Source organism: Colobus angolensis, unplaced genomic scaffold (assembly GCF_000951035.1).
Source record: "Colobus angolensis palliatus isolate OR3802 unplaced genomic scaffold, Cang.pa_1.0 Scaffold3, whole genome shotgun sequence".
In the NCBI taxonomy this organism is placed as follows: Eukaryota; Metazoa; Chordata; class Mammalia; order Primates; family Cercopithecidae; genus Colobus; species Colobus angolensis.
In genome coordinates this window covers 30,032,867-30,048,927 of record NW_012116265.1, presented here as the reverse complement: position 1 = coordinate 30,048,927, position 16,061 = coordinate 30,032,867, and the positions used below count along the sequence as shown (strand labels likewise).

Genomic DNA, 16,061 nt, shown 5'->3' with positions numbered 1-16,061 from the left:
TCCCTGGAGGCCTGGGCGCCGGGCCCCGCGAGCGCGCCGCCACCTTGGGAGCAGTGTTGGCCAAGGACCCCGACGCCCTACGTGAGTAAAGGCAGGGCGGGGAGCTTGCTGGAGAGGAGGGTCGGGGGCAGTGTCCAGTCAGCGGACCGCGGAGTGGGCAAGAGGTGCCCACTGGCCATGGGGAATGTGAGCCCCCTGAGGTGCTGGGAGTAAGAACGCGGGAGGTCGCTTGTCCGCAGAAATCCGCAGCCAGGACGACCCTCATCAGGTCTGCCCACCTATCACCTTCGCGTTACAGCTTGTCTTAGAAGCATGGGTTGCTGGTGGCTTTTTTCCTTCTTTATCCCTCTTTGGGAAATGTGATTTTGGGTTTCTGGCCATTGCATTATAATTCTGCAGACAGCTTGAAGCTGGGTTATCTGTTCCACGCCCCCGGCATTTTCCTTTTTGAGTACTTTATCCTGCGCTCTGTCTCCTGCCATAAGGGGCATCAAGCCAGAATTCGAGATTCCTTCCTCCAGGAGGAAGCTTCGTGGTCCTATCTGGTGCTGGGAAAGATGCATTGCTTTCCTCGGGTAGTGGATGTTCTTTGCTGCTCAAGGGAAAAAGGAAAGGGAGTGTTTTCTGTGACAGGAGACTTGAAATTCTATCAGGAAATGAGCACAGGGACTTTAAGATTTCCTGAGGCGATAAAGCTACCCTTGCTGGTTAAGAGCGAATCATTTGCAGTCTGACATTCTGCAAAGTTTTAATGTCTACAGACTGCATTATTTTCCCCCTTCAGTTAAGTTTCTGTTTGGGCATTCGTTTTATTTCTAGTGTGTAAGACACATTCAAGTGAGCTTCTCAAACCATTGTCTTTGCACAATCCAGTTTAGTTTCAAATGATACACTCCTGAACTCATTTCAATATTTCTATTATGTGGTAATACAGCCTCTGCTTAACAAAAGTGCTCAGGTGCTGAAAACTCACAAGAGGTGAGAAGATTTAAAGAGTTATCAGCTGAGGTTCTAGTGCTCACTGAAACATAAATGTGAGGAGAAACACTGTCAAATGTTCGTATTTTAGTTCCGTCATTGTTCTAGAATGACTTTATCTTTCTGTTAGAGGCATACAGTATGAAACACCCAACCTAAGAGAATATTTACTTAGATCATAAACTGATTTTCAGGGTTCCAGTTCTTTCTACAGTTCATAAAATTATGGGTTACCCAGATGAAACTTCAGTGAAGGATTTACATAAAAACAATATAAAGAATGAGTCCCTTTGCTTATTTTAGGGCATCCACCCACTAAAATTCATAGGATCTTTATTAGATAATCACCTCCCATTTCCATTCTTTGGTGCTATCATACCATTCTGAGGATTAAATTTTCAATACACCTTTGTATTATCTAACAGTTTGCCAATTGCATAGTTTGTCAACTTATTTTTGGCTGTTAAATTCGTTCCTGAACCAAAAAAACAAAATATAAAGAATTTCAAAAGCTTGGTTTTCACATAACAAGAACTCAGACTACTCTTGGTTCAATTATGAGTTGATAAGTGACTTATGATTAAATGACCATTAATTAAATTTTAATTTTTTTACTAATGAATATACTGCAGATTAGTATCTCCAAACAATTCATTTTCTGATGAAACTCTTACAGCCCAGTTTCAGAACATAAGCTTTAAGCAACAAGCAATCTTGTGTTTAATCTGAGCTGTTAACAGCTCTGCCCTAATCTCAGCCAAATTGCTTCATCTGTAGATGGTGATACCACCATCTTTGTAATGTTGTGGTGAGGATTAGAGATGTATGTAAAAGTGTGTGCACTGCCTAATACCCAAGAATTGCTCAATAAATGTCAGCTATTATTACTCTTACTGACCTCCAACTATGTGCAGATTATGGTGGAAACATGTGATACAGCAAATACAGTACTTAAATGAAAATGTCAAAATTATACAACTAATTTCAGAGTGGGAAATGACAGTAATGCTAAATTTTCCTAAGAATATGTATGAAAAGTAGCACTTCCTTGATGGAACATACATTTTTAGAACAGAAACCTTATGTTATAATGGAAAAACTAGAGAGTCAAAGTCTCTAGTTCTAACTCTGGCTATGACCTTATCTAGCTGCATGGCTTTTAACAAGACAATTGCTCCCCTCTGGAGTTCAGTTTCGTCATCTGGCTGGATTTGAGTAATCTCAAATAATCTCTAAAGTCCTTTGCAGCTTTAAAATTATTTATTGAGTGTGACAAAAAATACATTAGCTTGTTTTTCATCCTGCACTTCATTTTTTGTTCTTTCTGTTGTTTGCTTAATTTGCACTTTAGAGTCATAAGCAATTCACACAGACAACACAACTAAAGAACTAATAATATCAGACTTGCAGGGTAATCCAAAATGAAGTTTCAACAAAGAAGATAAAACAATAGAATCACATTGAACTCTTTAATAGGGCCAAAGTAAACCCCAACATTTATTCTCCAGTCATTTCATTATTATATGGAAAATATGCCTGGTAGAATCTTATACATTCAGCTGAAATAGCCTCCATAGAAAATAATAGGCTCATAGTGAAATAAAATACCACTTTCTTTTCTCTCATCAGGTTGATCTTTAAATAAAGCAAAAATTTATTCAAGAAAGGGCTTTCATCAAGAAATTAAAGAGAAATTACAAGCAATAGAGAAACTGGGCATTTCTATACTAGAGAAACCACCTGAAACCACTGTATGGAGTAAGATGAAAGGTATGAATATGCCTGGACGAAATTTTACCTAGTGTGACATTTTTGCCCATCTTTTTGTCACAAAAGGCTGCTAAGGAAGAGAGAATATAGTTTTCTAGAGAATAAGAGTACAGTGTAAAAATGGAAACCACAGTTTCAGAAATTCATGTAGAAAACAAGGATGAGAAGAGATCAGCAGAAGGTAGTCCTGGGGCTGAAAGACAGAAGGAAAAGGCATCCATGCTTTGCTTCAAGAGAAGAAAGAAAGCAGCCAAAGCACGGAAGCCCAAAGTTGGCTCTGAAGCTGCTGATGTGGCAAGGAAGTGTCCCCAAGAAGCAGGAGCTTCTGATCAGCCAGAGCCCCCACGGGGGGCCTGGGCCTCACTCAAACGTCTTGTAACACGCAGGAAAAGGTCAGAGTCTTCAAAGCAGCAAAAGCCATTGAAGGCTGAAGTGCAACCTGCAATAAACGCTGAGGATGTTGATCTTTCTAAGAAAAAGGCAAAATCTAGACTTAAGATTCCCTGCATAAAATTCCCAAGAGGGCCAAAAAGGAGTAATCATTCCAAAATTATAGAATACTCAGACTGCAGCATCAAAGTCCAGGAAGAAGCTGAAATTTTGGATATACAAACACAGACCCCATCGAATGATCAGGCAACAAAGGCTAAGTCAACCCAGGATCTAAGTGAAGGCATCTCACGGAAAGATGGGGAAGTCTGTGAATCAAATGTGAGCAATAGCATAACTTCTGGAGAGAAAGTGATTTCAGTAGAACTTGGATTAGATGATGGGCATTCTGCTATTCAAACGGGAACTCTAATCCTTGAAGAAATTGAAACGGTCAAGGAAAAACAAGATGTTCAACCCCAGCAAGCAGGCCCACTTGAAACTTCAGAAACAGACCATCAGCCAACAGTACTTTCTGATGTTCCACCTTTACCTGCAATCCCAGCTCAACAAATTGTGGAAGAAGCCAGTAACAATATCCTAAAAAGTGCACCAAATGGGAAAGACTATGAAAGTAGAGAGATTGTAGCTGAAGAAACTAAGCCAAAAGATACTGAATTGAGCCAAGAATCAGATTTTAAAGAAAATGGGATCACTCAAGAGAAATCCAAATTAGAAGAAAGCAAACGAATAGAGCCAATTGCTATTATTATTACAGACACTGAAATCAGTGAATTTGATGTTAAGAAATCAAAAAATGTCCCTAAGCAATTCTTAATTTCAACTGAAAATGAGCAAGTAGGGGTTTTTGCTAATGATAATGGTTTTGAGGATAGAACTTCAGAACAATATGAAACACTCTTAATTGAAACAGCCTCTTCTCTCGTCAAGAATGCTATTCAGTTGTCAATAGAACAGCTGGTTAATGAAATGGCCTCTGATGATAATAAAATAAACAATCTTCTACAGTGACTTACTCTCCAGAGTCATGGCAGAAAAAACAAGCTTAATGAAGAATTCTTTTATACATTTGTGGCATTTCTTACTCAGTAACAAATGAGAGATTTATCATCTCTAGAACTTAAAAGGTACAATTCCAGTGCAGAAGTGCTAAAGATTAAGTCAAGTTTGTAAAACTCTACCACTGAAATGCAGTCACTTCTGGATTGGAGGAAGTCAGCACAGATTGCAGTATAAAGTGACATAACATACAGGGAGTTGCTAAAACGGCATATGGAGATTGGAGTGCTTTGGGGGAGGAAGATGTATTTATTGAGCACTTATGGTATGCCATAAGCTTTTTAATGACCTCTGATATAACAAAGTCTGGTTTCCTTTTGATAATTCAGCTGTGTATAGGCTAACATCACATTGAGTTTTTCAAAACGTATTTTTTACAGTGCACATATATGTTGTTTAAAATGGTGAATAAGATGAGCTACTTTTGTGAATGTGATTTGTAATTGTTACATTCCTAAGCAGTAGGCTTAACTCAAAAAATACATTGCATTTTCCCAGTTTCAGCAGATAGTGTGCAGAATACGCATATTGAAATTAAACGTGAGTGGTTTTCTAGTCTTAAGTCCCTTATAAGAGCTATTTGGCCAGGTGCGGTGGCTCACACCTATAATCCCAGCACTTTGGAGGCCAAGGAGGGTGGATCAGCTAAGATCAGGAGTTTGAGACCAGCCTGGCCAATGTGGTGAAACCCTGTCTCTACTGAAAATACAAAAATTAGCTGGGTGTGGTGGCGCACGCCTGTAATCCCAGCTACTTGGGAGGCTGAGGCAGGAGAACTGCTTGAACCCGAAAGGTGGAGGTTGCAGTGAGCCAAAATTGCACCACTGCACTCCAGTCTGGGCACCAGAGCAAGACTCCATCTCAAAAAAGAAAAAACAAAAAAAGGAGAACCATTCACAAATCCTTCAATCAGGCAAATTGTTACTAAGTGCAAAAGTGTAGAAACAAGGAGTGGGTTTTTCCTTCTCTTCTTTCTGCCTCAACAGATCTGTATATATCCATTTCTGCATGGATTTATCTGTGAAAAGTTAAAAAATGAAACAGCAAAAACAAAACAAGGGGAATATTATTCTTCCTCCAGAAGAAGGGAAAATTCCCAAGTAAATTATCACAGATAATATAGGATTCATCTTGCAGAATTACTTCTTTAAGAGCCATATTCATCAACCTCTCTCCAAAGAGGGGAGAGTAGATTCAAAGCCAGGCTGGTAGTAATGGTCCTGGAAAATCCTAATAATCTAGTGCAAATATTATTTTTGGCCAAAAATGAGCCATGAATGTGGGTGAATAGAAAGTGAAAAGTTAAAGCACATTATAATTTAAATGTCAGTATTACTTCCTGTCTGTGTGTTGAGAGAAACCAGTAAAAAGCATTTTACATGGATATTGAAAATTAACTTTTTCATCATTATTTTCTTTTCTTTTCTTTTTTTGAGACGGCGTCTTGCTCTGTCACCCAGGCTGGAGTGCAATGGCGTGATCTCAACTCACTGCAAGCTCCACCTTCTGGGTTCATGACATTGTCCTGCCTCAGCCTCCCAAGTAGTTGGGACTACAGGCGCCTACTACCACACTCGGCAAATTTTTTGTATTTTTAGTAGAGACGGGGTTTCACCGTGTTAGCCAGGATGGTCTCAATCTCCTGACCTCGTGATCCTCCCGCCTCGGCCTCCCAAAGTGCTGGGATTACAGGCGTGAGCCACTGCACCCGGCCTTCAACACTATTTTCAATCCAGATATACTTTACAAAAATGAGAAGGGCTTATTTGCATTTTTATTTACATATTGAAAGGGAAGCATCTGATCTCATCAATGATTGCCATATTTTTTGAAACAGTAATCCTATTTCAATCTTTCCTTGTGTGAAATGGCCATAATACCACAATGCACTTCCCTACCTCACAGGTTAGGATTCAAAGTGTGTATTCCCCCATTGTGTAAATTGAGTGATTGTGTTACTACTTGAAACAGATGAAATAATAAAGATGAAGTATGAGATGTAAGGTATTTGTTCAAGAGCTCCACGTGGAGGAAAGAATGCAAATGAGATGATTTTAAATGATCTTGGCTGAATTCTTGCATTGTGTATGGATTGCATATAGAAAGTATTTGCTACTCTGTCCTACAGAATCAGCTTCGTTTCTTTCTGTAAATACATACTGAGACCTCTATCAAAAGAAACTAATTTGACTTTGAAATTGAACCAAATCATGGATATTATTAGCAAGATTCTTTGCTGAAGTGCAAAAATATTTCCCCCAGATTTTCCTACCTTCACGCTTATAATCTTGGGGGGGAAAATCCTTCAATTTAGCAAGATGAAAAGTGTATCATTCAAAACACATGACCCAAGAAGTCAATTTCTTTTAATTGTACAACTTTTAAACGTAAAAAAAAAAAAAAAGACGAAGTCATCTTCTCTGAAAACACTATTTAACTCACTATATATGGTGCTAATGGACTTGGACAGCTACCAACTATCATATTTAAAAGTGAACAATTTTAAAAACCTGATAAGGTTGGTGCATTTTACAGTGTACTGAAGAATCCTGTCCTCATTTACTGCAAGGATGCCTCCAAGCCAATACACTTGCATTGTAAATGTTTAGTAATCTCATGAACAAGCAAAAAGTATAGCACTTACCGTTATTGAAAATATTTTGGGGGATTTTAAAAGAAACAGATAAATGGTAAATATGTGTATTGAATTTTTTGGTTAAGAAAGTAAAATTTTATCTAATGCTAGGTTTTTACTTTTTTCACTGGTTTAATATATATTTTTGGTTAGAATGTATTGATTGTTTTTATGATGAGATGTATATTTTACTTGCATTCATTCTTAAGTGGTTTCTGTTTTTCTATTGAGAATAGCTGTTGAATTAAGTACGATTTCAGTTAGAAAAAGGAATTCAGAAATTAATTGGTCTCAATCAGATTATATGTGCTACATGGCCAAATCCTATTACAGTGAATTCTAAGGTGATTCAAATTGTTTTATTGTTATAGAAATATGCAGAAATCAGATGGCTTCAAAGTCATAAAATATTTTTCTTGTAATAGTATTTAAGCAATTTGATCTTATATGCAAACATTAAGTGAATATAAATAGGTTCTGGTTCAATTCATGTCCATTTAATGACATTAAAATAATTATTAGGAACACCACATGAATTTTCATTTACATTTGCTGTGGTATAAATTCTGCTTTTAATGAATATTTATTTATTAGCCAAAATTAAGTTTCTCTTTGAACCCAGAATTTTATAAGGCTGGGGGGTGGGGACGGGGATTATTGGATACTTGTTAACTTTTTCAGCATATTATCATCCCTCTTTTAAGAGTCAAGTATTATTCACTTTGCTTCTTACAACCCAGAGAAGGTGAAAATTCTCCTCTATTTTATGTAGCACTATTCACTTAACATTTTTTCAAAGCACTTTATAGGATATAAAAATAGTACCCGAAGTAAAGGTAGCAGAAAACAAAAGAACTTTCAAACAGAAATTATGTTCCCTGCCACCTCCTCCACCTCAAAGAATAATAAGCATGTGGCACAAAATGGAGTTCTTCAGAAAAGCTGTCTGCATAATTTTCCTTCAAGGTAATGTGTTTGACAGCATGAAGTTTGTGATGATCTTACTTGGTCTACTATTTAGTGGAGTCTTAGAATCTCTTTTATTTACTTCTGAGAGATTGTTATTTCACCAGTATGTGTGAACAGGCTTGCTAAAGGCATTAAAGATATGGATCATGAGGGCACCAAATTGGCTTCTGTATGCAATCCAGCATTAACTTCATCCATAAATTTCTAACTTCAAGTTGCCTTATTTTTTATAGTTAAGAATGTTTTTAGAGGTTTACAACAGAATTTTAAAAATAATTGTCAGGCTTTAGAATCCCATTGTTTGAAAAGATCCTTTTAATGTCAACTTTATTGAAATATGTAGTCAACTTTCTAATTGCATCTGATACTCAATACAGCAGGATTTGATTTTTCTGCCTGCCATTTCTGCATTAAAAAAAAAAATCCTCATTTCGGATTTAGAGTTATTTAGGTTCAAACTCCTATGATGTTTTATTGGGTAACATGAAGTCTCTTATACATAATTCAAAATTTCAATCCATGGTATATTTTATGGTACATTTTTGAAAAGAAAATTTGTAATGCTCCTTAGTTACAAAAATTAGAAGGAAGCTACATAAAATGCAGGTGTCCTAATTAAATTCAATTTAATTCAACACACGTATTAGGCATAACTCATACCTAACACTATTTGATAAGGGGGACAGGCTCCCTGCTCTCCAAGAGCTCAACCTAGGGAGCAGTGACAACAGAAACTGGGTTGGGGTTAAGGCAAAGAGCCATGGATAATGCTGCAACATGAGTGGCATAGACGGGAGTACACAGAGAGAGCAATTAATTTTGGTGTGCGGAAGGTGGTGATCTGAATACAGCAGCAGTTTGAAAGTGTTCCATTTTTAAATAAACAGTATGCTCATTTTTTGATTTGTGACTAGGTGTAGAAAAAAGCCTGCATAGTGTTACATATTTATAGTAGTTCTTTGTAAAAATGTTAAGTGGATGAGCTATTATGAAAGTAAAAGTTTCAATTTTTTCTCATTAAAATTAGTACTAAATTACTGTGGATCAGATGATAATATTAAATAATACTCTGTAGAAAAAACGTTTCAAGTTGAATTAATTTATGTACTGATTATTAATACAAAATAAATGTTATATTGACTCATGTTTGTTTATTCAGATCTTTTAAAAGAACTGTGGGCAAACTATGTTCATTTCCTAAAACTACAAAGATCACATTGATGGAACTACTGAGTTTGCACTACCAAAAGTTCTACCCTGCTAATTGGAAATTGGACAGAGATTTCACAATAACACTCCTAAAACAGTCCTTCAGCAAGAGAAATAAAAACACCTAAAATGTTGAACTAATTCAACCAAAAGGGTAGTTCTGAATTTGATGACATTTGTGAATTTGACAAAAACACACTGTTTTCATCTCTTGCTATACTCATTAGTTGTCTTTTCTGCATTAACCTATGAATTGTTAATAATCTTTATGATTTTTCAAATGACTAATCAATGTGAAAATGCTAGAATTATTCAGATGGTATGTACTAAAGGTGGGTGTTTAAAAAGTTCTGTATTTACTAAGGCACTGATTTCATTTTGGTAATGTTAACACCCTATCTTTTCGTAACCACAGCCCAGTGATAACAATTAGGCTCTAAGAAGGACTGTACTTTTCAAATCTTGGGACCGATTTAAAACTATCACCCGATTTAAAACTATCACCTTAAAAGTCGTAAAACTAAACCTAGCTTTAAAGCAAAATGCCTTCTTAATGTACAAACACGGTAATAGCGTAGCTAATATTTCACATTTTGCAAGCTTTTTAAAAGTTTTATGGTTCTGCGCGGTGGCTCACACCTGTAATCCCAGCACTTTGGGAGGCCGAGGTGGGCGGATCACAAGGTCAGGAGATAGAGACTATCCTGGCTAACACCGTGAAACCCCCGTCTCTACTGAAAATACAAAAAATTAGCCGGGCGTGGCAGCATGTGCCTGTAGTCCCAGCTACTCGGGAGGCTGAGGCAGGAGAATGGCTCTAGCCTAGGAGTTCAAGGCTGCAGTGAGCCAAAATTGCACCACTGCACTCCAGTCTGGGCACCAGAGCAAGACTCCATCTCAAAAAAGAAAAAACAAAAAAAGGAGAACCATTCACAAATCCTTCAATCAGGCAAATTGTTACTAAGTGCAAAAGTGTAGAAACAAGGAGTGGGTTTTTCCTTCTCTTCTTTCTGCCTCAACAGATCTGTATATATCCATTTCTGCATGGATTTATCTGTGAAAAGTTAAAAAATGAAACAGCAAAAACAAAACAAGGGGAATATTATTCTTCCTCCAGAAGAAGGGAAAATTCCCAAGTAAATTATCACAGATAATATAGGATTCATCTTGCAGAATTACTTCTTTAAGAGCCATATTCATCAACCTCTCTCCAAAGAGGGGAGAGTAGATTCAAAGCCAGGCTGGTAGTAATGGTCCTGGAAAATCCTAATAATCTAGTGCAAATATTATTTTTGGCCAAAAATGAGCCATGAATGTGGGTGAATAGAAAGTGAAAAGTTAAAGCACATTATAATTTAAATGTCAGTATTACTTCCTGTCTGTGTGTTGAGAGAAACCAGTAAAAAGCATTTTACATGGATATTGAAAATTAACTTTTTCATCATTATTTTCTTTTCTTTTCTTTTTTTGAGACGGCGTCTTGCTCTGTCACCCAGGCTGGAGTGCAATGGCGTGATCTCAACTCACTGCAAGCTCCACCTTCTGGGTTCATGACATTGTCCTGCCTCAGCCTCCCAAGTAGTTGGGACTACAGGCGCCTACTACCACTTTTGTATTTTTTAGTAGAGACGGGGTTTCGCTGTGTTAGCTAGGTTGGTCTCGATCTCCTGACCTCGCGATCCACCCGTCTCGGCCTCCCAAAGTGCTGGGATTACAGGCTTGAGCCACCGCGCCCGGCCTAGACCTACCTTTAATGCTGACGTCTGGAGTCCCCAGCCCTTTTGTGAATACTTACCTTTCTTTCTTTTTTCCTTCCTGAAAGCTTAAGCTTACTGAAGGTTAAGTTCCTGAGCTTAGGAAAGAGAGTATGCGTGTTTGTACACTACGCATTCACAGAAAGTCCTCTGCAAAACTGGGTGTGGGCACAATGAGCAGTGAAGGGAAACCTAGGTGAGGAGAGGACGGTGTGGCGCCGAGCCTGGGCAACTCCCAGCCTTAAAATCGTCTCTGTAAACTCCACCCTATCATAACAATAGGAGCAGTGTCCCCCAGTTTCAGGACATTAGCAAGACTAGATGCACTTTCCCCACCACTTGCTTTGTGGTGAAACTCAAAAAGAACTTTTGGCCTTGATCTGACAGTGCTACTATGGGAGAAGGATTATTCACATTTCTGCACTCCTGGGAGATAGGGAGCACAAGGTGACACCGAAGCAGATGCAGTCATTTGTACACTTGTAACCGAACCTGTTATTCCCCAATCCCTAGTCTGACATCTAAGCTGTTAGGTCACAGAAAGGTCTGGTTAGCATGGCTACACGTGGGTTTCTGTACCACATCTGTGATGAAATCACCATCACAATGCAGCTTCAGGCATGCATGTGCTGCTAATCAAATATCTATAAATTACGATGCAAAGGTTCCATATGGAATGGCCATTTGCAGCGTAAGAACTTTAGAATATCACTTCTGTTTAAACAGTTCTTTCAAAACTAGAGTATTTCTATCCTCCTGACAGAATGACTAAGTTAGAACTGCCTTGTACTCTATATGGCTGAGATGCAGAAAATGCCAAAACAATTGGTCACGACTCAATTCAGGTAAAAAAAAGTCAACCTGAGTTTTTGATCTTTTATCCAAATGGACCCTAAAAGGCCTTATCAGTAATTGTCCTGATTTCAGGGTGAATTTGTTTAGAATTCTTTAAAAAACCCTCAGCATCTGGCTGTTGTGTTTTTCCTGAAGGATTAACAGTGAATAATGATAATCATTAGGGTTCATCAAACTCTAAGACTTATATTTTTCTGAGTGGTATGAATCTTTTTCTCATTGAGGTATAATTTACATACAGCAAAATCCGTCCTTTTAATACAAGTTCTACCAATTTTGACCAAGACATTAGTTGTGTCACCTACGGGTAATTTTAAATCTTATTCTGATTTCTATACCATTTGTCTATCTTAGTTTAATCCTGACTTTATCAGTGAAAACTGCTACTTGCTGCAGAAATTCAAAGTAAGGGCTTCTTAAACCCAATGTTTAAACCAGGATCAAGAAATGCAAGGCTGTCATGCACAGCTGTGTCATCGGCACAGCACAACTTTGGGAGAAGCCTTCATTCAATTGAGGCACCCCTAGCACTGTGTTGTGTACTGTCTGCATGGCCATCATAGTGGCTCTGAGTGTAGCCAGCAGCTTGAGAGAGCAGCAAAACTGTGGTATGTTGATAGTGAAATAGGAGATATTTAAGATTTAAAAAAAGGAATCTTTCCTTTGTATGTCTTTCCTCATAGACTTTAAAATACTGTGATAGAGAGGACAGAAACCACTGAGCTCACACCACCAGACTGCACACATGTGAAAAAAGAGCAATGTTGGGAAATGAGAACTGGTCAGCTAGGAATATTGTTGAGATTCACTCCCCTCGAATCTTTGATCTGCATTGTAAAACCTCTCCCCTTGCCTTTGCAAATATATTTTCGCCTTCAAAAAGTAACCGGTGTGACTTCACTTTCTACAGAACCACTCCAGGTTATTCAGGTTTTCGTCCCTATATGGTGGTTCATAAATGCCAGTTCAAAAAAATTTTTTAATTACCTGCATATGGTCTGAACTAAGTTTCATATGGCTTCCACTACAGAAAAAATGTGGCAGAGCTAAATGCACAAGATCCCATTCCTCAAAGACCTGCTGGATGCACATAAATCTGACAGGGAACCTCCTGAAACTTAGTAATAACACAGACCAGACAAGGGATGATGACCACAGTGGGTGAGGGCCATCTTCTCCAGCCTCCCTCCTGGCACAAGCCTCTCCTGTTTCCAGGACAGTAGGGACACACCAGTTGTACAGAGAATCTCTCTTGGAGCACTGTAATTCCTTCAGGCATCTGACATGAAAGGACACCATGGTGTTCCAGTAGCTTAACACTTTATTATTTTGATACAGTATCACCAAATTGTTTCAATGAAAAAAGTTTCAAACTTGTATAAACAGTGGAAGAGAATGTATCTGAGGGAGAGTGGGTTCATTTTCCAAGTTGGCTTATCAGCTATAAAATAAACTTAGGAGAAGCAACTGGTGATTAGGTACGAAGTCCTAGGATGATGAGAATAATATTGTAATCAGAAATGAAGGGGGAGGCAGATTGTATTCACTCAGTATTGGAAGGTACGAAGAGTTGAAGGTAAGAAAACTCTTAACTTGGGGGGAGGGGGGAGGGATTGCATTGGGAGTTATACCTGATGTAAATGACGAGTTGATGGGTGCTGACGAGTTGATGGGTGCAGCACAACAACATGGCACAAGTATACATATGTAACAAACCTGCACGTTGTGCACATGTACACTAGAACTTAAAGTATAATTAAAACAAACAAAAAAAACTCTTATTCTGAATGGAATGGGTTGGAAAGTATGAGAGAAGAAAGTCAGTTGTTGAACCATAGTTGGAAAATAAAGTAAATTTCAGTAGGTAATATACTGGCCTACCTCATAGATTGTGGATGTACAAAAAAATGAACAAAAGGCAAGAGAGAAGCAAGGGAGTGTATTTACTCAAATGTCCTTCAATCTATGTCTTGACCAGGCAGAACACCAAAAACTGAGTGTGATGCCTGATTAGAAGAGCCTAAATTCCAAGGCCTCACGGTTAATGACTTGGAAAAATCTTCAGAAATGCTCAATGTATCACAATAATGTGATATTTTAAAAAGTTATCTGCTGAGATATGTACATGTAAATCAGAGGCATCTTGATTAGAGAAGAATGTCAAGATACTGCAGTACCTTATGAAATTTTAAGAAAATTCTCATTAGTCTTGACTCTATAAAGCATGATCCAAAAGTAGCTAAGCCCTAAATAATATTTACTATTAATAGTAATGCTGAATTCAAGTAGAAGGAACTTTTTAAAGGTACAGTGGTGCCACCTTTTGGCCAGATTAAAAATTTACAGAAATTATAACCTACAATCTCAATTTCATGAAGAGACCTCTTTGGAGACACAATTATTTAGTTGAAACATTATATGAATAGTTTCAAAACTGTCTTGCTGATTAATACATCTCTGATTTTTAATAATCACATTTTTTCCTTTTTAATAATCACATTTTTATCTTTTAAAAGCTGAGATCAAGGATAATACAAATAGAATTTAATTCTGAACACATATCATACTCCAATACTTACTCTAAACATGACTAGGATAGAAATCCCCCAAATTAGGTTTCTTTGTATTCTTTTATTCCTGACAACCGTCACAAAACTTACTTTAAGGTCTTAGAAGGGTTGGTCAACCTCAGCTCTAATGACATTTTGAGGTACATATTCTTTATTGTGGGGGGCTGTCCTCTGCACTGAGATGTTTAGCAGCATCCCTGGCCTCCACCTACTAGATGCCAGCAGCAGCCTCCCTCACTGCCCACCCAACTGTGACAACCAAAAACGTCTCCACATCGCCAAATGTCTCTATGGTGGGGGGATAGCCCTGTGTAATGGTTAATTTTGTGTCCAAATGACTGGGCCATGGGGTGCCCCAATAGTTAGTCAAACGTTATTCTGGGTGTGTCTGTGAGGGTGTTCTGGAGGGAGATAAAATCTGAATCAGTAGACTGAGTAAAGAAGATCACCCTCCCTGATGTGCGTGGCTCTCACTCAATCTGTTGAAGGCCAGAATAGAATAAAAAAAGAGACCTTCTCTGGCCTGACTGCTTGAGCTGCAATTATTGGTCTTTTCCTCCCTTTGGACCCAAATGGAAACATCAGCTCTTCTTGAGTTTCAGGCCTGCCAGCTTTTGGACTGGAACTTACGCCATAAGCTCTCCTGGTTCTCAGGTCTTCAAATTCAGACTGGAACATCACTGACTCCCCTGGCTCTCAGCCTGCCAACTGCAGATCTTGGGACTTCTCAGCCTCCGTATTGCATGAACCAATTCCTTGTAACAAATCAATCTCTTTCTCTCTCTTAGTTCTACCTGTTGTTTCTTTCTTTTTCTGGAGAATCCTAATATACCTCGTTTGAGAACTACTATTGTGGATCATGTTACTGGGGGCAAAAGGCGACACAGCAGACTGTAAATAGAGAAGAAAGCAGCAGCTGGGCATGGTGGCTCACGCCTGTAATCCCAGCACTTTGGGATGCTCAGGCAGGCGAATCACAAGGTCACGAGTTTGAGACCAGCCTGGTCAACATGGTGAAACCCTGTCTCTACTAAAAATACAAAAAATTAGCCAGGCGTAGTGGCAGGCACCTATAATCTCAGCTACTCAGGAGGCTGAGGCAGGAGAATAGCTTGAACCTGGGATGCAGAGGTTGCAGTGAGCTGAGATCACTTCACTGCACTCCAGCCTAGGCAACAGAGCGAGAATCCATCTCAAAAAAAAAAAGCAGCAAAGCAAGAAACTTCTGGGAAATGACGAGATACTACCTTTCTTTCCAGAGACGGCAGTTGGAAAGCATTTGATTAGGACATCAATTTTCTATTAACACAGATTATGGTTGGTAAGAATTAGGCCCACGAATGCATTTTTGCATCACACCTCCAAAATGTTACCCAGTACAAAGACTACTTACCTCAACACCAGGAACACAACATTTGGCAAACACTGATGGAAAATAAGAACACATTCTACAAGCTGAGCTAATAAACTTTTGATTAAGTCATATTAATTTGTCTTGATAAAATAAATGAAATTCATTGTTTCCATTTTTCCATTCCAACTAGAGGATACACAACTTTTTTTTTTTTGAGACGGAGTCTTGCTCTGTCACCAGGTGGAGTGCAGTGGCACAATCTCGGCTCACTGCAACCTCTGCCTCCTGGGTTCAAGCAATTCTCCTGCCTCAGCCTCCTGAGTAGCTGGGACTACAGGCATGCACCACCACACCCAACCAATTTTTTGTATTTTCAGTAGAGACGGGGTTTGACCATGTTGTCCAGGATGGTGTCAATCTCCTGACCTTGTGATCTGCCTGCCTTGGCCTCCCAAAGTGCTAGGATTACAGGTGTGAGCCACTGCACCCATTTTTTTTTTTCCCCCCAAGCCATCACA

The 16,061-nt window shown here is 38.6% G+C and overlaps 1 protein-coding gene across 1 annotated transcript; it reads left to right on the top strand.

Moving 5' to 3' along the window:
- AKAP5 (A kinase (PRKA) anchor protein 5) lies at positions 1–8,945 on the top strand. The gene is made up of 2 exons (XM_011949784.1): positions 1–81; positions 2,608–8,945. Exon 2 carries the CDS (start codon positions 2,869–2,871, stop codon positions 4,147–4,149), a length of 1,281 nt encoding a protein of 426 aa, XP_011805174.1. The 5' UTR covers positions 1–81; positions 2,608–2,868; the 3' UTR covers positions 4,150–8,945.
- Positions 8,946–16,061: the final 7,116 nt, after the last annotated feature.